Genomic DNA, 27,828 nt, shown 5'->3' with positions numbered 1-27,828 from the left:
ACCTGACTGTCTCTTCTAGCAGGAGGAAATCAAAAAGATAACCCCCTGCTTCCTCCACTGTCATACCTTGACCAGCAAACCCGCTCCCGTCGGAATTCCCAGCCTTACTTGGAAACACACACGTGACTCCCTCACCACTGCCTGCCTGGCCCCTGGGGATGCCGCACTCAGACGATTGCACCACCTCACACCACAACCGGCCCCGCCTGCTGCCTCCACCAAAGCCACCCTTTTACCCGTCTTCCTTCACCTCGCCGAGAAAAGAGCGGGCGACGACATTACCCGCTCTATCCACGTATTCAACAGGCTGCTCGTCACGAATGGACTTCCAACAGCTGCTGTACCTGATGACCTTCTTCCAGCTTCCACAATGGCTACCGGACCCCCCGCCCCGGACGCAAGTCTCACTGCTTTTACTTCCACTCCGAAGACTTCCACCAGATCGACCATGAGGTCGATCTCATCACAGACTCCAGAACCACCTGAGGCCTGTCTCCAACTTCCAACACTCCTACAATCACCATCTCAGCAGACGTGCTGTCTTTAAACACTAACAGCACCACCAACGCTCCTGAAATAGCTTCCACCACTAATCTACAACACCTGAGCCTACCTCAGGCTGTGAGACGAAAGACGAAAACACCAACTTCGGAGGTTACGGACTCCTCAGACGAGGAAATCTTAGTAGGAGCTCCACCGCCGCATCACAAATACGACATCTACCCGGTACAAGACCTCCTCATAGAGGCCACCTCACCAAACTCCTACGACAGCACGGCTCAGCCAAAGTCTCAGGCAAAGAAAAAACGGAAGACCTAGAGGTCTACACTAACCCCACCAGCTCCCTAACTGGTACAGCCAGCCCTCCGGGGCTGAAATCCACCATTCTGGGGATGGATGTATCAGCTATTGATATTTGTATCAGCTATTGATACAAATGATGGCTCTAAAGAACCTCCACTCTACGAATTTTAAGCAAAAACAAAGAACGACGCTTTTCCCTTGACAATTCAGTCTGGCAACCCTGGTGGTATCAGCTCAGTGCGCGCTGAGCCGCCACAGGGATCAGTATGCTGCTCTCCGTCACCATAGAGTGCAGTAAACACTAAGGCAAGCCATCAAATTCAAGTAAGTTTATTGAGAAAAGGATAGAGTAGCTTAGGCTATTTCTACCCCCGTCTATATAAGGTCCCTCAAGGGGCTCACAAACCCATACAGTACACAATTATTAATCATATTATACATGTCACATTCCAGTGGTAATCACATGTCATACTGTGAGATTTTTTATTGATTATGCTGCCCCTGTCATGTCTTGCTTTGGTAAAGGCAGACTAAACGAGTTGGAGAAGGTACAAAATGAAGCCAAGAGATCGATTAAGTTCTCTGACTAAGTCGCCTCTGACTAAGGCGACTTAGTCAGTCGCCAAACAACAGTTTGGCTTTGTTTTTCACCACGTACAATGTTCATCTTAGCCCACACAACACTTTCATTGTTGAGATGAAGAAATTCAGGATCCAAGTATGTCTGATACTTAAAAACAATAACTTTAATGTAAATTATTTCGACTTCAGGAATACCTAAAACAATATTCTTAAATCCGTTAGATGTTCCACTGCCTCTTCTGTCCCAACTGTTAAGTGGGGCCGGTGAACTCCCTCCTTAAATAATGGTTCATATTCACCAAATTCATTAGCCAATTGAACGGTCCATTCCAGCTTCTGGTGAAAAATTAGTGCACATAGGAGCCGGTCGGCCGAGCGGACAGCACGCTGGACTTGTGATCCTGTGGTCCTGGGTTCGATCCCAGGCGCCGGCGAGAAACAATGGGCAGAGTTTCTTTCGCCCTATGCCCCTGTTACCAAGCAGTAAAATAGGTACCTGGGTGTTAGTCAGCTGTCACGGGCTGCTTCCTGGGGGTGGAGACCTGGTCGAGGACCGGGCCGCGGGGACACTAAAGCCCCGAAATCATCTCAAGATAACCTCAAGATATGTAGAGGGAAATAACACCCGCTTTCTTCCATTAATCCATGCCTCTCGCTGTATGTGATCCTTGACCAGACCACACACTAGAAATTGAAGGGACGACGACGTTTCGTCGCATTTCGTCGCATTCACATTCACAATCCACTTGAGAATGGTCCAGGACGGACCGAAACGTCGTCGTCCCTTCAACTTCTAGTGTGTGGTCTGGTCAACATACTTCAGCCACGTTATTGTGACTCATCGCCTGCGTATGTGATCCTGTTGCATTCTTCAGGTGAGATTTTCCTGCGGAGTTTGTATAAAACTTTGTAACCCGGGTCCCGTCTGTCGTCGATCACAACACTTCTTGGGTCTGGCATCACTGTCGGTATCACTTCTCTGCACACAGGTTTCCATAGTTTCTCCTGGTCATTGCTACCTGAAAAAGCCTTAAATCTCCCTCTTCATCCTCCATCGTTCACAAGTTCACATCTTTCTAGAGCTTTCCAAGACGTACTCTTCCTCCACCACGGCTGAGAAGGAAGAGAAGTCATCAAGTTTGTCTTTGGACTCCTTAAGTGTTGGGTGGGAGGTGGAGGGAGTTCCAGGTGCTCGGAAAAGATAAAAAATAGTTTATCTTTTCACTTAGAAAACAGGTTCCTGCTGTTTTCTGCTTGGAGGGTGTGGGGATCCGGGGGCTTGCCTTTCCGGGGGACTCTATGGGGTCACCAGCCAGCCTTGTGCCTAACTGTATGCTTATCCAACCTGTCCTCTTACAGCCTGTCCTCCTACAACCTGTCCTCCTACAACCAGTCCTCCTACAACCTGTCCTCTTACAACCTGTCCTCCTACAACCTGTCCTCCTACAACCTGTCCTCCTACAACCTGTCCTCCTACAACCTGTCCTCCTACAACCTGTCCTCTTGCAACCTGTCCTCCTACAACCTGTCCTCCTACAACCTGTCCTCTTACAAAGAACGTCGCATTTCGCTCGTATGCGTTACATTAAGCCAACAATTTTCGTACTAGAAAATGAAAGCGGCTGGCGAAAGTGACGTACTGTCCCGTTTTCTGCTGTGGATCCTCTGGTAGGTTAGGAGAGGGCACTTTAAATTGACCTTTTCTTGACGTCAGGAAACCTTTGGAGGACGGGTTGGTTTATCTACTAGAAGACGCAGTTATCTTCTACTAGAAGATAAATCCTTATCCTGACTTCTTCCCAGTGATATATAGTAGTCATGACTTGGCGCTCTCCCTTAATAATTTCGTTCTCTTCACTCAGGCAGCCAAACGTTTCACACCTCCACCTTCAGGAAGAACCAGATACTGTTCTAAGGTCTAGGACGCGTACTCCAAGGTTATGTACCTGGGATTACCCAGTCAGTGGACGAGTCTTGCTTTCGAAGTAATGCGTCCAGATGCTGTTTACATCATCATATATACGTAATTACCTAAGTGTAGTTACAGGATGAGAGCTACGCTCGTGGTGTCCCGTCTTCCCAGCACTCTTTGTCATATAACGCTTTGAAACTACTGACGGTCTTGGCCTCCACCACCTTCTCACCTAACTTGTTCCAACCGTCTACCACTCTGTGAAAGTGAGTTTTCTTATATTTCTTCGGCATCTGTGTTTAGCTAGTTTAAATCTATGACCTCTTGTTCTTAAAGTTCCAGATCTCAGGAAATCTTCCCTATCGATTTGATCAATTCCTGTTACTATTTTGTATGTAGTGATCATATCACCTCTTTTTCTTCTGTCTTCTGTCCCGTAGCACCTGAGGTGAGCGTTGTCCCGTGCTCCTTGAACTGTGTGCATGTAAAGCTCATAGATCAAGATATCTATCATGCACTAAATTATCATATCATAGATCAAGATATCTATCATGCACTAAATTATCATATTATGTTGTTTTATTGTATTTTCTTGTATTTTCAAATTGGAAGTTGTATTCCTACACGCTTGAGTCAATGTACCACAAGACTCGAAAATTGGGAGAAATGAAATATTTTGCGCCCAATTCTGATTACAAAATTATAGGTTGATTTATGCAACAAATTACCGGGTAAGACAGTAGACACGGGATCACTGATTGTTTCAAGCGTAGGCTGGACATATGTATAAACGAGTTTGATTGTGTATATTAATAGGATCACCGTCGAATTGGCATAATAGACTTTCTGCTGTTTTCTATATTCCCACATTTCTTGTATTTGTAAAAACATGCATGTAACGTCAGTATGAAAAAAGGGGCAAATAATATGCAGATGATAGCCAGATAGCATCCTATCTGGCTATCCAAAACCGTCAATCCTGCAACCCGTCCTCGACTCAAGTCCATTACATCCAGCGGTCAACCCCACAGACGCATTCATAAATTTTAACTTGCTGTTCATTCAAAACGGGAATTTTCTCAAGTATAAATTAATATTATAATATATTAGCATATTGTGTATAAATAGGCATAGGTTAGGTTAGGTCAGGTGTTTAGGTTCTGTTGGCGATTATTTGTATTTGTAGTACGTGGGTGAAGCATTTACAGCGTTGTGGTTCGAACAAAATTCGTCAGTGAAGCACTTGTTCCGGAAGTGTTCGAACGTCAGCAGTTGTGAGTCGGGTGTAAACCGCTTTTCATTCATAAACAGGGGGTTTGGCGGGTGCATGGAATCACTTTTGGATCTTTGTTTGGAGGACGGGCTGCAATCCTGTCAAAAACAGGATTCGGATATCCGTTGGGATGAGGCTATGGTGAAACAGCAAGGCCTTGTGGAGCTCAACAGTGGTACATAGTGGAGGGTCTATTGGTATACAATAGACAATAGTACATTTGGAGAACATATCTGAGTAGTACATGTGGATTAGTAGATTTGGAAGACATATCTGAGTTGTACATGTGGATTAGTAGATATGGAAGACATATCTGAGGAGAAAACGTCCCCCGACATAGAGGAAGCTGAGACACAGAACACTAGAAGTAAACACAAATCACTTACAAGATTAGTGGATCTTATAGTGCAAAAAAAGAGAGCTACAAACATGTCAAAAAAAAGACTAGTAATGAAGCTTTGAGAGTGTGAAGGAAATGGCTCATATCACTTGAGTCACTGTTGAACTTTAACCTAAGGAAACGGATATGAGGGTTTGGTCTAATGTTGTTGGTCTGATATTGCCAGTCCGTCCTACAAACAAAGACCCAAAGTCCATTCCATGCACCCGCCAAACCCCCCTGTTTATGAATGAAAAAAGACGACTCTAATAACGTTCTCAACTGATGATGTTCGACGACACACGACTCTCAACTGATGACGTTCGACGTCACACGACTCTCAACTGATGACGTTCGAACACTTCCGGAACAAGTGCTTCACTGACGACTTGTGTTCGAACCACAACGCTGTAAATGCTTCACCCACGTACTACAAATACAAATAAACTGAATTGAATAAATAAACAATAAATAAATAAACAGAATGATAAAATTGATGAATGTGTCTTTGTGGTTGACAGCTGGATAGAATGGACTGGGTCTGAGTACATATATATATATATATATATATATATATATATATATATATATATATATATATATATATATATATATATGTCGTACCTAATAGCCAGAACGCACTTCTCAGCCTACTATTCAAGGCCCGATTTGCCTAATAAGCCAAGTTTTCATGAATTAATGTTTTTTCGTCTACCTAACCTACCTAACCTAACCTAACCTAGCTTTTTTTGGCTACCTAACCTAACCTTACCTATAAATATAGGTTAGGTTAGGTTAGGTAGGGTTGGTTAGGTTCGGTCATATATCTACGTTAATTTTTACTCCAATAAAAAAAAATTGACCTCATACATAGAGAAAAGGGTTGCTTTATCATTTCATAAGAAAAAAATTATAGTAAATATATTAATTCAGGAAAACTTGGCTTATTAGGCAAATCGGGCCTTGAATAGTAGGCTGAGAAGTGAGTTCTGGCTACTAGGTACGACATATATATATATATATATATATATATATATATATATATCCATTATTTTTTAGTCCTATTTCGTGGTTATATATTTAAACCCTTATTTATATCTCATCTGATTAACTTCAGTCGTATCAATCCTTAAATTTGTATTCTATAGAAAAACGTATATTAAGTTATTTTAAGTTAACATAATATACACAGTTAACTTATAATATTCGACGTAATATAAGTTAACGTAGCGGTAGGAGAATGTTAACACAGAGAAACTGGCGGTTAATGAGAGAATACCTAAGCAACAGAAGACAGAGAGTCACAGTGAGAGTAACAGCTAGAAAGTTGAGAGGTGTTGAGAGAGGTACCAGTCTCCGTGGTGTAGTGGTAAGACACTCGCTTGGCGTTCCGCGAGCGCTTTGTCACGGGTTCGTATCCTGGCCGAAAAGGCATTTACTGGGCACAAATCCTTAACTGTAGCCTCTGTTTAACTCAACAGTAAAATGTGTACTTGGTTGTAACAACGATTCTTCGCGGCTGGGATCGTATTCCAGGGACCTGCCCGAAACGCTACGCGTACTAGTGGCTGTACAAGAATGTAACAACTCCTGTATATACCTGGCTACCAGGTTGATGGGGTTCTGGGAGTTCTTCTACTCCCCAAGCCCGGCCCGAGGCCAGGCTTGACTTGTGAGAGTTTGGTCCACCAGGCTGTTGCTTGGAGCGGCCCGCAGGCCCACATACCCACCACAGCCCGGTTGGTCCGGCACTCCTTGGAGGAATAAATCTAGTTTCCTCTTGAAAATGTTCACGGTTGTTCCGGCAATATTTCTTATGCTTGCTGGGAGGACGTTGAACAACCGCGGACCTCTGATGTTTATACAGTGTTCTCTGATTGTGCCTATGGCACCTCTGCTCTTCACTGGTTCTATTCTACATTTTCTTCCATCTCAAAAAACATCTATATATCTCAAAAAAAAAATAGGTGTTACAAGCGGGGTCGCGCAGGGCTGTGTACTAGGGCTAATCATGTTTGTTCCAGCAGGATGTGCTTATCCTACGCTATCTTAGCTTACAAAGAAAATATTTGAAAAATATGTATACACAGAAATTAAATAAATAATATAAAGTTTAACTTAAAATATTAAAATATGACAAATACAAATTGGATAAGTTATTATAAAACACTAGGAACTAATTAGATGAAACAAGTGAAAGTTAAACACAAGTTAAAAACAAGTTAAAAACAAGTTAAAAACAAACAAGTTAGGCTGTCTAAATAAACACTTGTCTCACTTTCTCTCTCTCTCTCTCTCCCTCTCTCTCTCTCTCTCTCTCTCTCTCTCTCTCTCTCTCTCTCTCTCTCTCTCTCTCTCTCTCTCTCTCTCTCTCTCTCTCTCTCTCTCTCTCTCTCTCTCTCCCTCTCTCCCTCTCTCTCCCTCTCTCTCTCTCTCTCTCTCTCTCTCTCTCTCTCTCTCTCTCTCTCTCTCTCTCTCTCTCTCTCTCTCTCTCTCTCTCTCTCTCTATATATATATATATATATATATATATATATATATTGGAAAAAAATAGATTTAGCAAAGATCTAGGGTAAATACTAGTTTGGAAATAGGATTATTGATTTATAGAACAAATTATTTTGAATATATATAGCAGACTGGGGGTCAGTGTATTGTTTCAAGTGTAGGATAGACATATGTATATAAGTTTAGGTGTATATAAATAGAAAGTACCTCGTATGGGCCAATAGGTCTTCTGCAATTTTCTTTATTCATATGTTCTTATATATAAAATTCTGTCTCCAGCAGGGAAGATGAGGATGTTGCTGAGTATGGTGGTGATGGTGGTGGTAGTGGTGGTGGTGGTGGTGGTGGAAAGTGACGTGCCACCAGACTCCCACTTGTACAGTGGTAAGTACATTGTCCCTTCGTGTTGTTGTCCACTCCCTTTATGACGGAAAGTAGAGTCCTCCTTACCTCTTGAAAACTAGATTCATACGAGATTCACAACAGGGATTTGCTTTCATTATTCTCCAATAGATTTCAAGCAGTTGATAGCACAAAAAGCAAAAGCCAAAAACTGTCATACTAGAAAATATAAGCGGCTCGCGAAATAGACATTCTGTCCCGTTTTCTGTTTTGGGTCCTCTGGTAGGTTAGGACAAGGTGCACTTTAGTACGATAGTTTCTTGACGTTGGGATACCTTAGGATGACGGGCCGCATAGTAATGTGGGATGAACAGTGTCAGTAACAATATGGGTAAAGCTATATCAGATAAAATTTAGATTCCTGGGTCAGGTCAGATTCTCCAGGAGGTCAAGAGGGGGTTGTTCATAGCTGTGAAGATCTTGAGAGGTGAAGACATGGCCTCAGGTCTGCCTACCCGACCAACAACAGAGACCTTCGTTGGTTATTATTGTAAGGCAAGAGTATATTTTAGGAATTTTTTTTATGTATATTTCTTATTCCAATGAAGAGGAAATAATTCTAGACATCGAAGATCTATCGTTCCTGTTTCAGAGTGTGCTGTCAAGAAGAGCCTGGAAATTACAACGTTTAAAGACTCGGTTAAGTTTGGGTTTGTGAAAACTAGTGATAAAGACTTTAAAATAACGTTTGATCAAGGAGCAACAAATGCTTTCACACTGCAGTATAAGAACCTAGCACAGCATGAGTGGTTACAGGCTGAGTTGAAGCTAAGTGGAGCTCCAGAGCTGAACGTACAGGGAAGGATTCAGCGGTCTACAGGAAGCTCATACTCCATTGGAACAAGAAAAACTTTCACCATTCAGGACGTTGATATTCTTCTGCAGTGTCCTCAAGGTTAGTCTTATATTGTTGTTGGCTTCTTTTGGCATGAATTAGTCTAAATAAATTTGTGTCAATGTAATATTCAATGAAAATATAAAAAAATTTTGGCACTACTTACCACACTAGGGAGCCGGTCGGCCGAGCGGACAGCACGCTGGACTTGTGATCCTGTGGTCCCGGGTTCGATCCCGGGCGCCGGAGAGAAACTATGGGCAGAGTTTCTTTCACCCTATGCCCCTGTTACCTAGCAGTAAATAGGTACCTGGGTGTTAGTCAGCTGTCACGGGCTGCTTCCTGAGGGTGGAGGCCTGGTCGAGGACCGGGCCGCGGGGACACTAAAAGCCCCGAAATCATCTCAAGATAACCTCAAGATATACACTATGATCCTATTTAATTATGTGAACTCTAGTAGCTGCTTGTGAGAATTTATTGATGCCCAGTGATATAGCCAACTGTAAAGGGGGGGGGGGCGCCTGACGTTACCAAGATAACGTGGAGGATACCAGTGTCATTTATGTTTTGTAGTATCAATAAGGTTACTGAAGAAACAATTAGTTTACACAGAATAATTCGTATACAAACAGGGCACTATTCTATAGATAAAAGACAGGTTATCTCCTTGTTAAATGTATAAACACATACACACACTTTTGCACTTTCAAATCAAAATGACTATTTCACACTCTGAAATATTCGATTCACAATCTCTCTTGCATATACAAACTGGCATTCACATGCAAATACGCTTTTACACGAAAACTTACAGAAAAATACTCATTTCACACACACACATATTCACTTCAAAATCTCACTTGCATATATACATTTTCACAAACCCATTACTTTCACATAAAATCACATTTACATTAACTTACACAAACACAACAACTAGCGCAAACACCCACAAAAATACTCATTTCACATATATTTCCAGGCTGGTCAAACAGGGGGCTCTCAAGCTATGGAGAGTCGGATGTACGAATTCCTTCGTCTGGAAAAAACGAGACCTTGGTTCTGACGCCAACAGTGGACACAAACGTGAGCTTCTCAGTATCAGGAGACATGAGGACTCTGTGTTTGAACAACAGCTCCGGCCTGGCAGTAGTTGACGAAGAGACGGAGAGCGACTGTGGCGACCTAAGTAGCAACTCACCCGTCACCCTCAAGTTTTTGTTCAAGGACCACAACGTTGAGGTAAACTAAATAACCTTCCATAACCTTAAGAACCTTCCAAACGAGGAATCCCACACCAATTCTGGTTCTCTTCCAAGGTCAGGTTCTCTCTCGTATGGAATATTGGTCAGTCCTTACTTCCGCCTTTTCAAGGCTGATAAGATTGCAGAGCTGAAAAGTGTGTGTAGAGAGCTTTTAATGCGCGCGTAGAATCGGTGAAGTATTCAAACTACTGGAACAAACTCATACCACTCAAAGTTAGACAATTTTGAGTGGCATGTTAATAAAGTTAACTAATAATAAGGTTCGAAAATGTTTAAATACTTTTTAATCCAACTTGTCTCACAACAATATCTTTTTAATTATTGGTTAACGATTTGTCTTCAACGAAGCAAAATACTTTTTGTTTCATCATGTGGTAAATCTATGATACGGCTTCTAAATGACTATAGTTCAGAATACTTCCATTGTACATCTAAAAATAGACTAGACAATTCCTTGTCGTATTATATTCTTTATTGTTGTCGGGTACAAGAATCATGTCAGTTACCGAGGTCTTCCAAGGCCATTCCCAAGATGCAACACACAACAGTCGCCTATCTCCTAGGTATCAATTTACTTCTAGGTGAAAAAGAAGCGTCAGGTGTAAGAAAATTTGCCCTAACGTCTCGTCCTCTCCGAGAATCGAACCCGGGACCAACCGGTTGTGATCCGACTCTAACTAACTCTAACTCTAACTTTGTTTTCATAAACAAACACCCTAATTTCAATATTATTTTGCTGCTGTTTGAATTCCTTTGTAATCCTTTACGAAGAATGATTAAGAATTTACATTCTTAAGAATTGGGAAAAGTAAAAAAACATGATTGAAGAAAACAGCAGGTAAAAGAGGTTACCAAAGGAACATTCACAAGGTTCTAAATATATAATCACAAAATAAAAGACGAAATAAGGGGACAAATACACGAGGGACAAGGGGACAAATTAACCCTGACCACCAAACAAGTTTTCAGTCGAGAGTAAAACCATTACGACATATTTATTGCTTGGAAAGTAAGATTGTACCTCCTTCGACAGGTCCAAGACTCCGAGGGACGCCACCTGGACAACATCAAGTACCAGGGAGTCAGGGACTTGAAGTTCCTCAGGGGCGGACTCAAGGGACCAGTGTACATCGCCCAGTGCATCGGCAACTGCACCAAAGGTACAGCTCAGACTAATGGTGAAGCTCCCACCATAAATACTACTGAAACCTCCGAGAAGCAACCAGCTAATGGTGAGAATTGCAAAAGTGACGTTGGGTGTAGGCATAGTAGGCAAAGATGGGTGCAAGATCTTGGGAGGAGTGAGAGAGGGAGATACAAGGATAGGGAAGAGAGAGGGAGATAAGAGGATAGAGGAGTGAGAGAGGGAAATACAAGGATAGGGAAGTGAGAAAATTTATAGTGGTGGAGTGAGGAATGTTTAAAAGTATAGTAAAAATGCTTAAACTTGATATTAATTTTTCAGCATTTCATGGTGACTTACTTTACAAAATTATATTTTCTCTCTCTCTCTCTCTCTCTCTCTCTCTCTCTCTCTCTCTCTCTCTCTCTCTCTCTCTCTCTCTCTCTCTCTCTCTCTCTCTCTCTCTCTCTCTCTCTCTCTACTTTTCAGTACATTAAGTGTAGCTAGTACACAAGTGTGTAATGAATACACAGTGTGCAATGAGTACACAGTGAGTAATATTTCAGGGCGGTAATCTAAGCAAAAAGGGACCTTATCACAGGGAAGGAGGTCAATACTGAAAGTGCCATAAGTACAGAGACTGTATTGACACCACAACTGTAATGAGTTTTGGAGATTTAACGATTATGGGGAGAAACATATAAAATCAGCAGCCTTTTTTTTATCTCAACAAAAGGGGAGCGGCTGTAAAACAGCCGGGGAATAAAGTTACCTTTTATTTATTCGTAACTCAGCTTTTGTGACATTTTTTGTAAAGAAATTTCCTGATTTATTTTTAAGTCCCGGATACCAACCGAGGAGAATATATTTGGTTGCTTGGAAAGCCATTCCGCTCGACTTACAATCGGGAATCCGGGGTTTCGATCCCCGGGGCGTGACAGAAAATGGTTAGCCACGTTCAGATTACCATTGCTGAACCCTCTACAGTCAACAGGGTAGGCCTAAGAGCCTCCGGAGACTGGGTGAGTCTACCGGACACTGAGCGTTCACCGCTCACATCCATTCTGGTATGTGTAATTTGGTTGAGTTTAAAGTATGGTTGTCTTGGGTTAGATTAGACAGCTACGTTAGCGGTAACAATTTGGCATTTCTGTCTGCTACGTTAATAGTGCGGTGCCTTCCCTGACCAACTGAAATAGGTTATTTTAATCTAAATATAATTCATCTAATCTACGTTATCCAAACAGCGCAGGGCAGCCTGAGTCGCTATGAATAGCGCAGCGCAGCTTGAGTCACTATAAACAGCGCAACATGGGTCGATATAAACAGCGCAGCGCAACCTGGGTCGCTATGAATAGCGCAACGCAACATGGGTCGCTATAAACAGTGCAGTGCAACCTGGGTCGCTATGAATAGCGCAACGCCGCTTAGGTCGTTATAAACAGCGCAACATGGGTCGCTATAAACAGTGCAGTGCAACCTGGGTCGCTATGAATAGCGCAGCGCCGCTTAGGTCGTTATAAACAGCGCAACATGGGTCGCTATAAACAGCGCAGTGCAACCTGGGTCGCTATGAATAGCGCAGCGCCGCTTAGGTCGTTATAAATAGCACAACATGGGTCGCTATAGACAGCGCAGCGCATCATGAGGTCTTTAAAATATAGCACAGCTTAGTATGGGTCTGTAATAAACAGTTCTGCGTATATAGAAACACTTCTCCAGCTTGAGACAGGGAATTTGACTTGTATTGCTACACAAGAAAAAAGCATTTTAATGAAACATTTGGAACTTTTAAAGTTCCAAATGTTTAAAGTTATAAAGCATTTATTTTACATCATTGTATTGAGTCAAAGATAAACATTGATGTACACTGAAACATTTCACAAGGCGATATTTTAAAGAGCAGTTGGACGCTAGGAGCAAATATGATGCTTTCTAACTCTCTGTGTTTACGATCCCACAGATCCGGGCTCTTACTCGAGCGAAAAGAAACCGTGTCCTTCATGTGTTGTTTACATCGTGTTGGTGGTGATCGTGGCCATCTTGGTGCTGCTACTCTCCTGTTACGTCCTCCACTTAAGACGTCAGGTACTGCACTATAGTCACTTCACCAAGTATTGGGTTGATTATGGCCTTCTAGCACTTTAGAGCTCGTAAACTGTTTGGTAAATACAATCTAAGACGCCATGGTCAAGGTAAGAGGTGCATATTTCGTAAGTGTGGAAGCTTTGTGAATGCTGACTTAGCTGGTCTTCCCAGTCAGGTAGCTGCAGATTGCGCTCTTCACTTATTAGTAAGTTTTAATTTTATTATTAGTCTCCAGCAGTAAGCCGGGTACGGATTCGAAGGTATAAGTACTTATTTGTGTTTGCTGAGTGAGTATTAGCTCCTGGACCCGGGTTTTAAGTTACTGGTCGGCTATTGCAAGGGTAATGGCTATGGCTTCTTGTTGTATCTACTCATTACACTGTATAATGAGTTCTCCTCAGCTATGTCTCATTCTAGGTCATCCCTCTTGCTCATTATATAATTTAAAGTGTTTTTTTTTTTGTTAATTATGTGGCTCATCTGAGCTTGTAGTGGCAGCCATGCCTTCTCTCCCTGCTACTGCTTATGTCTTCTCGTTCTGCTCCTGATAATGTCCTCTCCTTCTGCTCCTGCTAATGTCTTCTCGTTCTGCTCCTGCTCTTATATTCGATCTTCTGCTGATGCTCAAGACTCCTCGAACTACTACTACTTATGCCTTCAGGTCCTGAAAATGCTCATGCCTTGGTGTCCTACCTGTGTGTGTGTATTTAGCTAGTTGTGTATTTTACCTAGTTGTGCTTGCGGGGGTCGAGCTCTGCTCTTTCGGCCCGTCTCTCAACTGTCAATCATTCAACTGTTACTACTAATTATTTATCTAATTGAGAATGGTCCAGGACGGACCGAAACGTCGTCGTCCCTTCACTTTCTAGTGTGTGGTTTGGTCAACATATTTCAGCCACGTTATTGTGACTCCTCGTCTGCATACTAATTATTTTTTCCACACACCCCCAGGAAGCAGCCCGTAACAGCTGTCTAGCTCCCAGGTACCTACTTACTGCTAGGTAACAGGGGCATCAGGGTGATAGAAACTCTGCCCATTTTTGTTTCCGCCTGCGCCGGAAAGCGAACCCCGGACCACAGGATTACGTATCTAGCGTACTGTTTACTCAGCCACCAACGCCAAACACCAGAGAGAGTGTGTGTGTGTGTGTGTGTGTGTGTGTGTGTGTGTGTGTGTGTGTATTCACCTAGTTGTGTTTGCGGGGGTTGAGCTTTGCTCTTTCGGCCCGCCTCTCAACTGTCAATCAACTGTTTACTAACTACTTTTTTTTCACCCACACATCCCACACACACCCCAGGAAGCAGCCCGTGACAGCTGACTAACTCCCAGGTACCTATTTACTGCTAGGTAACAGGGGCATTCAGGGTGAAAGAAACTTTGCCCATTTGTTTCTGCCTCGTGTGTGTGTATGTGTGTGCATGTGTGTGTGTGTGTGTGTGTGTGTGTGTGTGTGTGTGTGTGTGTGTGTGTGTGTGTGTGTGTGTGTGTAAATATTTACAGTGCCCTTTAAACCTTATCATGCATTACCTGCTATTGCTTTCAACTTGGCGTTCCAATCTCCTTATCGCGAAGGTAAACACTCACACTGAACCAATATGAACCACCCAATCCGGTGCTAGCCAGTCTTTTGTTCATTTCTCAACCTAACTCTGTTATACATATCAGTTGCCGGTTGATCAGTCCGGCAACCAGGAGGCCTGGTCGACGACCGGGCCGCGGGGACGCTAAGCCCCGGAAGCACCTCAAGGTAACCTCAAGGTAAGGTACATTATGAATGGAGACGTCTTCGTAAGAACATAATTAGGCAGCTTCTATTTGTACCCCTCTAAACCCCAGTTGCAAATATAGAGGAATAAGTTGGAACAGCGAATTGGAATAGCATGAACAATATATGGACTGAGAAAGTAACCACTGAGTTGCTACACTCATATTTGCAAAAGGTCATCACTGAAACTTCCTCTGCCATGATTAGCGAAGCGAACTCTGATCTTTAAGGTCGCCTGAGTGAGCTTGAGATCTTGAGATGATTTCGGGGCTTTAGTGTCCCCGCGGCCCGGTCCTCGACCAGGCCTCCACCCCCAGGAAGCAGCCCGTGACAGCTGACTAACAGCCAGGTACCTATTTTACTGCTAGGTAACAGGGGCATAGGATGAAAGAAACTCTGCCCATTGTTTCTCGCCGGCGCCTGGGATCGAACCCAGGACCACAGGATCACAAGTCCAGCTTATGTGTTCTAGTTTGACAAATCTAGTCTTTGTGTTTCTAGTTTTCCAGCGTATGTGTTCTGCGTATGTGTTCCAACTAGCTGTTCCTAGTTTCCTCTCTACATCGCCATGTTGTTCTTCATTGAAATAAAATTTGCATTCTGGCAGTGTTAAAATAATTCAACAAACTTTCCTTTAATGGGAAAGAATCTCCATAGAGTAGTCATGGACTATATAAGCCTGTTATCACATATCTAAGATATAAGGGAGACATCTCCCGTCACGCAGGGTGCAGTCGCACCTCCACAGATCTCCAGTATCATCTATTGATACTGGTAATGACTCAAAAGGGCCACCACTTACGGGCTATTCATGCCCATGCCACCTTTTGGGTGGCTTAATATTCCTCATAATCTTCATCAATCAATCAATATTTAAGATTCATATCCTGAGAGGTTATGACTAATGAACCTCGTGGTAATGGGCATCTCTCTCTCTCTCTGTCTCTCTCTCTCTGTCTCTGTCTCTGTCTCTCTCTCTCTCTCTCTCTCTCTCTCTCTCTCTCTCTCTCTCTGTCTCTGTCTCTGTCTCTCTCTCTCTCTCTCTCTCTCTCTCTCTCTCTCTCTCTCTCTCTCTCTCTCTCTCTCTCTCTCTCTCTCTCTGTGGCAGAGTAATGACTAACAGTGGTTGTGTTTCCACAGAAGGAGCCCGAGATGAGTGACACATACGCAGTGAACCATATAGACCATGTAGCAGGAAACAATACTGACTACTGTACAGGTTATTATCATATGGCTGCCAATATTATGCTTCCTCTGATACAGAATATTATGCTGTTGCTCCGCCTCCATCTTCTGTTCAAACAATTTCTTAAAAGTTTTAGTGAAAACCAAGAAAATAGATACAAAAATAATAAAGCTTTTATCTCGTAAGATAGCCTTTGTAAAATGTTGTTTACAAAGCTATTTAGTAAAATGCTTGCTGCTATTCCAGTCCTTCAAACCCCATTACTTTTGTTTGCCTGGTCTTTGGCTTTTATAGTGCTTATTATTACTAGTATTTCTTACCCAATACTTCTATTTCTCAAATGTTTGTTTCTTTCTCTGTTCCCTTGACGGTATTTTCTGTCGCCGAGCCCCAAGAACCAGTTAATTATATATATATATATATATATATATATATATATATATATATATATATATATATATATATATATATATATATATATATATTGGTAGCAGTCTTTCCTGTAGACATATATTATTAAATATGACCGAAAAAGTAAGATTAATAATTCTAACACGAATTTTCTCAATCTTTCGTACATTTCTTTTCACTGTTGGAGGTAAATCAAAAATCAATTCTCCAAAATTCATTTTTATTTCTAGTCTGACGCGACACGAGCGCGTTTCGTAAAACTTATTACATTTTCAAAGACTTTAGTTTACAAATACACAACTGAATAGAACTGATTGATTGATAAAGATTAAGCCACCCAAAAGGTGGCACGGGCATGAATAGCCCGTAAGTGGTGGCCCTTTTGAGCCATTACCAGTATCAATAGATGATACTGGAGATCTGTGGAGGTGCGACTGCACCCTGCGTGACGGGAGATGCCTCCCGTCGTGAATAGAACTGACTGATTGATAAAGATTAAGCCACCCAAAAGGTGGCACGGGCATGAATAGCCCGTAAGTGGTGGCCCTTTTGAGCCATTACCAGTATCAAAAGATGATACTGGAGATCTGTGGAGGCGCGACTGCACCCTGCGTGACGGGAGATGTCTCCCGGACCAAGTGGTGACCAAATTTTTTTTTTTTTTTTTTTTTTTTTTTTTTTTTTTTTTTTTTTTTTTTTTTGAGATATATACAAGAGTTGTTATATTCTTGTACAGCCACTAGTACGCGTAGCGTTTCGGGCAAGTCCTTAATCCTATGGTCCCTGGAATACGATCCCCTGCCGCGAAGAATCGTTTTTTCATCCAAGTACACATTTTACTGTTGCGTTAAACAGAGGCTACAGTTAAGGAATTGCGCCCAGTAAATCCTCCCCGGCCAGGATACGAACCCATGACATAGCGCTCGCGGAACGCCAGGCGAGTGTCTTACCACTACACCACGGAGACTGTATAATGGTGGAATAGAACTGATTGATTGATTGATGAAGATTAAGCCACCCAAGAGGTGGCACGGGCATGGATAGCCCGTAAGTGGTGGCCCTTTCGAGCCATTACCAGTATCAAAAGATGATACTGGAGATCTGTGGAGGCGCAACTGCACCCTGCGTGACGGGAGATGTCTCCCGGACCAAGTGTGGCATGGAATAGAACTTACGCATCTCCGATTTTATATCTACATTTTAGTGAGGTGGATGGGGTGAGGTGGCATTAATAGGGTATTAATTTCATCAACACAAGACAGAACAAGAGGTGGCATTAATAGGGTATTAATTTCATCAACACAAGACAGAACACGAAACAATGGGTATTGAATAGAAGTGTTTGTAGAAAGCCTATTGGTCCATATTTCTTGATGCTTCTATATTGGAGCGGAGTCTTGAGGTGGGTAGAATATAGTTGTGCATTAATTGGCTGTTGATTGCTGGTGTTGACTTCTTGATGTGTAGTGCCTCGCAAACGTCAAGACGCCTGCTATCGCTGTATCTATCGATGATTTCTGTGTTGTTTACTAGGATTTCTCTGGCGATGGTTTGGTTGTGGGAAGAGATTATATGTTCCATATAATTACATATAAGAGATTATATGGAACATATAATCTCTGAACATCATCATCTCTAATTGATGACATCAAGAGGAGCCTTGCCTCTCTTATATACTTCCAAATATCAAGCCCGCCTCCCTAAACAACCCTTCTGAGTTAGAAGATGGGACGAAGGATTCCGGTCTAAGGTTACGTTCCCTAGTGAACAATTTACCATTATTAGTTAGAAACGTCTTAAGAGCGACCTGAGATGAGGTTCAGCGAATGTTTATCTTTTGTGTTTGTTACTTTGTCCTGATGACTTGATGATCTACGGTTATTGTATTGTATCATACAACTCATCTGATCCCTAAGGGAGCCGGTCGGCCGAGCGGACAGCACGCTGGACTTGTGATCCTGTGTTCGATCCCAGGCGAGAAAACATTGGGCAGAGTTTCTTTCACCCTATGCCCCTGTTACCTAGCAGTAAAGGTACCTGGGTGTTAGTCAGCTGTCTAGGTGTCACGGGCTGCTTCCTGGGGGTGGAAGGCTGGTCGAGGACCGGGCCGCGGGGACACTAAAGCCCCGAAATCATCTCAAGATAACCTTAAGATAATCTATATCACAACACGCTCGTTGCGTAGACATGTGAGGTTATAACTTTGTTAGACGTGTTGTGGAAATGTGGCAGGATGCTGTTTTATCTTCCGAAAAGATGTGGAGAGAGGATGAGAGGGGGGGGGGAGAGGATGAGGGAGAGGACGGTGGAGAGGATGTGGGAGAGAATGAGGGAGATGGGAGAGACTGAGAGTGTAAATGTAACTCATCTCATCCCTAAACAAACACAATACTTCACAAGGATTAAGAAGATGCTTAACTATAACATACTAATCCAAGACGAGTTTAGTTTAAGACAATAATGTTAAGTCTTAGTATTCCCAAGTGACGTCTGGAGAAAGTTTCACTTAGTCTCAGATTACATTCTCATGAAATAAATGATAAGGTTGCAGCTGAGTTGAGGTAAGATAATGATGATTAAGATTCGGAAGACTCCCCTCAAACTTGCCTGGGTAAGAGCACTTAAAGGAAACAAGATATAGATATAGCTAGATAAGAAAGATATCTAGATATATAGCTAGAGACATATCTAGATATATAGCTAGAGAGATATCTAGATAGATATATAGCTAGATAGATATATAGCTAGATATCTAGATAGATATATAGCTAGATAGAGAGATATCTAGATAGATATATAGCTAGATAGAGAGATATCTAGATATATAGCTAGATAGAGAGATATCTAGATATATAGCTAGATAGAGAGATATCTAGATATATAGCTAGATATAACAGAGAGAGAGAGAGAGAGAGAGAGAGAGAGAGAGAGAGAGAGAGAGAGAGAGAGAGAGAGAGAGAGAGAGAGAGAGAGAGAGAGAGAGAGAGAGGAAGCAGATAGAGAGACCCAGCCAACCCTGTATACCCCTCCTAGTATAAAAAATACATAATGGCTTACAATGTGATACTGAATACCTTCTGTCACCCTCAGATCCTGAAAACGAGGTGAAGACGGCCCCTCAAGATGCCTCCAACACTGGAAACGTTGCAGTGGAGACCACGAATGACATTTACGTCCCATATGACGAAACATTACAACACAGAGTCAAGTATTTGCCGAAGTAACAGCATTTGAACCCGGATAAACAGAGAGTAATCCCACTCACTGGACTTGGCATGCATGAGAAAATCCGTAGTTGTGATAAGGGGATTGTTGAACCTTAGAACGAGGGTTCAGGAATTCTTCGAGGATGCAGTTGTATCCCGGGTTGGAATCCTTCATTTTTCGACCATGGCGCGGCCTAGTTGTCTGGAGCGGGTATCTGGGAACACCCAGTGCATAAATTCGATCCCATATCAGGGCTCCTACGGATTTTTTCATTAACACAGGTCTCCAAACAGATTGTACATACATTTTGAAATTAGATATTTACGCAACAGTAAATAGAACTAACAGGATCTTCTAATAGAACTAACAGGATCTTCTAATAGAACTAACAGGATCTTCTTATAGGACTAACAAGATCCTCTTATAGGACTAACAAGATCCTCTTATAGGACTAACAAGATCTTCTAACAGAACTAACAAGATCCTCTTATAGGACTAAGAAGATCCTCTTATAGGACTAACAAGATCTTCTAACAGAACTAACAAGATCCTCTTATAGAACTAAGAAGATCCTCTTATAGGACTAACAAGATCTTCTAACAGAACTAACAAGATCCTCGTATAGGACTAAGAAGATCCTCTTATAGGACTAACAAGATCTTCTAACAGAACTAACAAGATCCTCGTATAGGACTAAGAAGATCCTCTTATAGGACTAACAAGATCTTCTTATAGGACTAACAAGATCTTCTTATAGGACTAACAAGATCTTCTAACAGAACTAACAAGATCCTCGTATAGGACTAACAAGACCAAGACTAACAAAACATGATGATCTTCATATCTTCAGCCACGTTATTGTAAATCTTCGTTTGCACAGGACTAACAAATCATCAAATGTTGATAAAGAATTAAGTTTAGACTTAGTTAATAATGGCTTCCTTAAAAGACATATTCCTCACCTTTAGACCACCACCTCAAGTGGTCTTCACGATGATAGGAAGCCGGCGGCTTGTCGAAAATCCTCTCATTGTTCCTGAGCTGTTCTCGGAGTGTATAGTGTCTTGAGAAGGTTGAGAAGGATATGTACTAGGCGAAGGATATGCTAGTTGCCCCTAGTAAGAGGGAGAGGAACTGGACGTAGGAAATTGTCTACTAAAATATGTTGTATCCAGTTAACCGGACGATTGTATATTGACCCAAGAACGGATAGCATATGCCAGATCTGAGTATGATAACCATATGACGCTGAGGTTATACTTTAAGTGTCAAGGTATCTCTATTACAAATATATTTATTCTGGAGGTTTTGAAATATCATTATATATAGGTATATTCTACTATATGCAATTGCATTGTATTATTATTATATTTAATGATGTTTAGATTGTGTAATTGCTTGTTTCGCTAGTTGAGAGGTGTTGCTGCTGGTACTGTCGTTATCCTCCTTATCCCTTGCCTGTGTGTGTGTGTAATTACCTAAGTGTAGTTACTGGATGAGAGCTACGCTCGTGGTGTCTCGTCTACCCAGCACTCTTTGTCATATAACGCTTTGAAACTACTGTGTGTGTGTGTGTGTGTGTGTACTCACCTAGTTGTACACACCTAGTTGTGTTTGCGGGGGTTGAACTCTGGCTCTTTGGTCCCGCCTCTCAACCGTCAATCAACAGTTGTACAGGTTTCTGAGCCTATTGGGCTCTATCATATCTACACTTGAAGCTGTGTATGGAGTCAGCCTCCACCCACATCACTTCCTAATGCATTCCATTTGTCAACCATTTTGTGTGTGTGTGTGTGTGTGTGTGTGTGTGTGTGTGTGTGTGTGTGTGTGTGTGTGTGTGTGTGTGTGTGTGTGTGTGTGTGTGTGTGAGTACAGCACTCTCGGTGCGTTTGGTCAACTTCTTGGCTGTTGTATTATGTATATTTGTATGCTGCTAAATTTGTGTAGTTGAACATCTGTGTATGTTCTCAAAGTGTATATTTACGTGAGAGTGTTTTTCAGTCTGTTTTCCTGTTGATTTATATATTATGTGCAGTCAGTCTGTCCTCATATACAAAAGCTAAAGGTGATTCCATGCACCCGCCAAACCCCCCTGTTTAAAAATGAAAAATTGTATACACGATTCACAGCTGATGACGTCCGAACACTTCCCGAACAAGTTCTTCACTGACGACTTGTGTTCGAACCACAACGCTGTAAATGCTTCACCCACGTACTACAAATACAAATAATCGCCAACAGAACCTAAACACCTAACCTAACCTAACCTAACCTAACCTAACCTAACCTAACCTAACCTACCCAGTGGCTAAATATGCACAATATGCTAATATGTAATAATATTTATTTATATTTGAGAAAATTTTGATTTTGATTAAAAAGCATGTTAAAATTTATAAATATGTTTTTGGGATCGACCGCTGGATGGAATGGACATGGTATGAGGATGGGTTGGTGTACTGTTGGTACTGTGAGTTGGCCACTGTGTCGGGAAGCATTTGCCTCACTGATCTGTCAGGGTTGCAGAGAATCACACTTATGGTGTCTGCTTTCTGAATATTTTTGTATATATATATATATATATATATATATATATATATATATATATATATATATGTATATATATATATATATATATATATATATATATATATATATATATATATATATGCGAACAAGCCTGAATGGTCCCCAGGACATATGCAACTGAAAACTCACACCCCAGAAGTGACTCGAACCCATACTCCCAGAAGCCACGCAACTGGTATGTACAAGACGCCTTAATCCACTTGACCATCACGACCGGACATAATGAGGTGATAGCCGAGGCTATATGAACCACCCCACCGCCGGCACTCGGATAGTTATCTTGGGCATAGCATTTTACCAAATCACCTCATTCTTTGGGGCACACGTGAGGAACACAAATGCGAACAAGCCTGAATGGTCCCCAGGACATATGCAACTGAAAACTCACACCCCAGAAGTGACTCGAACCCATACTCCCAGAAGCCACGCAACTGGTATGTACAAGACGCCTTAATCCACTTGACCATCACGACCGGACATAATGAGGTGATAGCCGAGGCTATATGAACCACCCCACCGCCGGCACTCGGATAGTTATCTTGGGCATAGCATTTTACCAAATCACCTCATTCTTTGGGGCACACGTGAGGAACACAAATGCGAACAAGCCTGAATGGTCCCCAGGACATATGCAACTGAAAACTCACACCCCAGAAGTGACTCGAACCCATACTCCCAGAAGCCACGCAACTGGTATGTACAAGACGCCTTAATCCACTTGACCATCACGACCGGACATAATGAGGTGATAGCCGAGGCTATATGAACCACCCCACCGCCGGCACTCGGATAGTTATCTTGGGCATAGCATTTTACCAAATCACCTCATTCTTTGGGGCACACGTGAGGAACACAAATGCGAACAAGCCTGAATGGTCCCCAGGACATATGCAACTGAAAACTCACACCCCAGAAGTGACTCGAACCCATACTCCCAGAAGCCACGCAACTGGTATGTACAAGACGCCTTAATCCACTTGACCATCACGACCGGACATAATGAGGTGATAGCCGAGGCTATATGAACCACCCCACCGCCGGCACTCGGATAGTTATCTTGGGCATAGCATTTTACCAAATCACCTCATTCTTTGGGGTGAGGTGATGGCTTCTGGGTTAGAGTAATTTGCGTGGCTTCTGGGAGTATGGGTTCGAGTCACTTCTGGGGTGTGAGTTTTCAGTTATATATATATATATATATATATATATATATATATATCTTCTTAACAGAATCTCAGAAGGGGGTTTTGTGTGGATCAGCGTATCAAAGTGTTTTCAACGGCATATATATGTGTAACTTTTGGTGAGGTGACTAATATTAGTATTTGAGCTGATTAAGGATATTGTCACATTCTGGTGCTCGTGTGGGATTTATCTGGAGAGAAGATTAAGGACTTTTGTCAAATTTCAAGGTTTGTGGACAAATTTTTTGAGATGAAATTCCTGACTTTGCCAGATTTTCCAGTCATTGTAACTCTCTAACGTTAGAAGACGAGTAGTTGACTTAGCTATTGGTCAAGGCTTTGTGGAATTTAACTTATTGAGAGTTCTTGACTTTGTCATAATTCCAGTCATTGTGAACTCTGACTAATTTGAGAAGAGTTTAGACTTTGCCAGCCCAGCTGGGACTTTGCCTGAAGACGAAGTGATAGTTAACTGACTTGAGTTACTAATGTTCATGCTGAGACATTACACTCCACGGTTATGTACCATCACTACCCACAATATTCACAATCTTTCAGCTAGTCTTGAGTGGACCAATGTTATTAGGTGATTAGTTAGAGTAATTATTAGTGATTAGTGATTAGAGTACCAATGTTATTAGGTGATTGTTACCTAGTGACGTCTAGCTGCAATGGCTTGTGCTTCGAGTCAATTTCCTTCATTGTTGTGTGTATGTATAGAGAGATATGTGTATATAAGATAAGATAAGTTCGTAGATAAGTTCGTCCCAGTAAACTGGTAGATCTTACTTAGACTTTTACTGTTCCCTGGACATATTTACACTAAACAGTTTGAGACCAGGTGGTTCATTGATTTATAAGGGAAAGGGCTATTCCACGAGGGCGGGAGGGAGTTAGTAGGGAAAAGCGTCAAGTCATTACGACTATATAGCCCTAGGAAGGGATCAGGATAAGGATTCGTGATGGGACAAGGGGAAAGGAATGGTGCCCCAACCACTTGTGGACGGTCGGGGGGGATTGAACGCCAACCTGCATGAAGCGAAACCATCGTTCTACCGTCCAACCCAAGTGGTTAGGTAAGAACCTTACTGTGAATCATGACTCGACATGGTGAGTGAACCTATCATTGGAGGCCTACATATCTCTGCTTTTTGATTCGTCCAGCTCGAAGGAAGTTCATTGTGTCTGTGAGAATACGAAAGCGTTCAGAGAAAGCTGAACAAATTATTCGTGAACTACTAGAGCATGATAGACAAGACAAAAGTGATAGTTCACTGACGTGTGTTATTGATGTTCATGCTGAGACATTATTCATTCTGGTTATGTAACCTCACTACTCACCATGTTCACAATCTTTCAGCCAATCTTACAGGGGCCCAATCTTACAGGGGCCCAATCTTACAGGGGCCCAATCTTACAGGGGCTCAATCTTACAGGGGCCAATCTTACAGGGGCCCAATCTTACAGGGGCTCAATCTTACAGGGGCCCAATCTTACAGGGGCCCAATCTTACAGGGGCCCAATCTTACAGGGGCCCAATCTTACAGGGGGGGCTTTTGGGCCACCTTAGGGGCCCAAAACGAAAGCTGTTGTAACCTCAAACTAGGTCATGTCGAGCTAGCTAAAGAAGACAGAATCATCACAGAGACTTGAGGAATCATCGTTCTTTTGACTCGATGAATATTTCTAGGATAACTCAGCAACAGTATGATGAAAAGGAACCTAAAGAGAATTGTGTACCTGGACACTAAACTTGAGAAGCGGTGACCTTAAACACATGCGCTGCCTCCTTCTTCTTCTTGAGATGATTTCGGGGCTTAGCGTCCCCCGCGGCCGGGTCCTCGACCAGGCCTCCACCCCCAGGAAGCAGCCTGTGACAGCTGACTAACACCCAGGTACCTATTTTACTGCTAGGTAACAGGGGCATAGAGTGAAAGAAACTCTGCCCATTGTTTCTCGCCGGCGCCCGGAATCGAACCCGGGACAACAGAATCACAAGTCCAGCGTGCTGTCCGCTCGGCCGACCGGCTCCACGTGAGTTCTCTCTCTCATTCTTGTTTGGAAACCATCTATCATGTGCCAGTCAGCATAAATAGACATGAATGTGAAGCGCTACACATATGGACTGTGTTTCACATATGTGTGTCTGTAATGAGCAATAAATGTACATGTTAATGTCACCATGTTCACAATCTTTCAGCCAGCCAATCTTACAGGGGCCTATTGCCTGACCCTACCTCCTCATAACAATCGACTTGAGAATGGTCCAGGACGGACCGAAACGTCGTCGTCCCTTCAACTTCTAGTGTGTAGTCTGGTCAACATGTTAATGTGTTTGCATGATTTGTTGGGTAATTACGATCTAATGATTAAAACTTGTGTGTCTCTTATTAATTACTTCAGTGATTAGGCAAAGGAAGTATTGTGAAAGTGATTCGTTTCAGCCATTACTGTGTTAGTTTTGCTTGATACTTTATGATAGAACTGATAGATTCCCAACTATGTAAAGATTGGATTAAATGCATAAAAAAAACTGTCAATTTACCCCGGTTCAGTCAAGTGAGTATCTTTGTAATAAATTAATTCCATATCTTCTAGAACCATTTATGTTAGCCACATCAAATTCATCCACCATTCATTTACATAGAAATACAAATATTTGTATTTGTGCAAAATATAGATACAAATATCGTATTCTTCGAAATACATATAAATTTGATGTCGATAACCCAGTGCAGTCAAATTCTCCATCAATGTAAATTCGACTGCTCGATTTATATTCAAGAGAATCTTGGGAACGTGTGTCGTCTCATGTCGAACTACCCTCGGAGAGTTCGGTCGTTAGGCGTTAGAAGGGTGCGGTTAACCCCCCCCTGTTTTAGCCCAGAAGCTGACGCCCCCCCTACTACTCCTAGCCAGTTATGTTGACAGTGTCTAGGTCGCCGGACCGCCCCCTGCTTGGTCCGTGGCATCCAGGTCTCCGGAAACAGGGACTTAAGGTCCTTCAGTGCTGCGATCTGCTTCAAGACGTTTGGATTTCTCTGCTCGTCCAGACTGGCTCAAGCTAATTGGCCGCCCCTCGCTCGTGGTGTAGCGATGAACGCAAGGTTAGTGGTTTTCAAACTCTACGGGAGAATGGTGTTGTGGAGCATTCTTGGACGGACCGTATCCTCGAAGGCTTCCTGGGCCGTTGTTATGCCAAATCGTTGACCAGACCACACACTAGAAGGTGAAGGGACGACGACGTTTCGGTCTGTCCTAGACCATTCTCAAGCCGATTGTCATGGCAAATCATTTCTATTATTTGATGGGGGCGGGAATGGTGACTGTTTGAAGTATTATCTTAATTCCTGTTAGAACGGTAAACGGGAGTACTGAACAGGAAAAACGGGTGAATGTGGAGGACTGTTATGTGATCTGTTATCTCTAACATCAAAGACGTTAGTGATATCACAGTGATATCACTGTGATATTCAGTGATGCAGTAGCCAGTTCACCAAAAAACATAACTCAAAATATATATATAAAAATATTCTGCAAATAAATGTTAATTCCCCCCCCCCCTAGCCGAGTATCGATTGTTGCTGTTAAAGATTCGCTACTTGGAACAAAAAGTTCCAAGTAGCACGGGCTATGGTGAGCCCGTAGCGAGTAACGAGCTTGGCCTGAGGGCAGGTTGTTTAAAGCAGCTGCCCTTCAACCCTCGCCCCCCCCCCCTCACCCCCCCCCCCCCACCCACTCCATCCCTACCCAAGACTCATTCATCCATTTTAAAGCAAATGTGTTTTAAAAAATAGGTTTATTTTAATATATAAATTAGTATTATTCATTAAGGTTCTATACAATGCGTTGGTTAACCTAACCTAACCTAACCTAACCTAACCTACCCTATCGTGTTTAGAAAAGATTTAGATGATTTGTTTTTAAATTACGTGGATAACTGCACCAGAGGCCAGGCTGGTTGAAGAATGTTGACCAGACCATACACACTAGAAGGTGAAGGGACGACGACGTTTCGGTCCGTCCTGGACCATTCTCAAGTCGATTGTGAGAATGGTTCAATCGACTTGAGAATGGTCCAGGACGGACCGAAACGTCGTCGTCGTCCCTTTACCTTCTAGTGTGTGTGGTCTGGTCAACATACTTTAACCACGCTATTGTGACTCCTCGTCTGCATAGGATAGTTGAAGCATTCGGTCGGCCCCCACGGCGCATGCGTCAATGTTAACGCAACAGGTCAAAAAATAGGTGTTGTTCGCATTTATATACCATATAATTAAGCTTTATGTATTGTTAAGCGTGGGTTTAGGCCTA

General features: G+C 42.5%; 1 protein-coding gene across 11 annotated transcripts; it reads left to right on the top strand.

Annotated features, from left to right (window-relative positions):
- The first annotated feature begins 170 nt into the window (after positions 1–170).
- Positions 171–26,106, top strand: LOC123764499 (uncharacterized). Of its 11 annotated transcripts, none has more exons than XM_069314520.1 (9): positions 180–1,128; positions 3,249–3,564; positions 7,738–7,842; positions 8,453–8,755; positions 9,678–9,937; positions 10,994–11,120; positions 13,047–13,171; positions 16,081–16,156; positions 19,625–26,106. In XM_069314520.1, exons 3-9 carry the CDS (start codon positions 7,746–7,748, stop codon positions 19,756–19,758), a joined length of 1,122 nt encoding a protein of 373 aa, XP_069170621.1. In that variant the 5' UTR covers positions 180–1,128; positions 3,249–3,564; positions 7,738–7,745; the 3' UTR covers positions 19,759–26,106. The 11 variants fall into 11 exon arrangements, with proteins under 11 accessions (XP_069170625.1, XP_069170621.1, XP_069170622.1 ...); XM_069314518.1 differs by having other exon boundaries at positions 188–1,128; positions 16,078–16,156; XM_069314517.1 differs by having other exon boundaries at positions 192–1,128; positions 10,994–11,192.
- Positions 26,107–27,828: the final 1,722 nt, after the last annotated feature.

This window comes from Procambarus clarkii, chromosome 79, assembly GCF_040958095.1.
Source record: "Procambarus clarkii isolate CNS0578487 chromosome 79, FALCON_Pclarkii_2.0, whole genome shotgun sequence".
NCBI lineage: Eukaryota > Metazoa > Arthropoda > Malacostraca > Decapoda > Cambaridae > Procambarus > Procambarus clarkii.
Note: the sequence above shows the minus strand (reverse complement) of the source record. Positions and strands in the feature narration are given on the sequence as shown.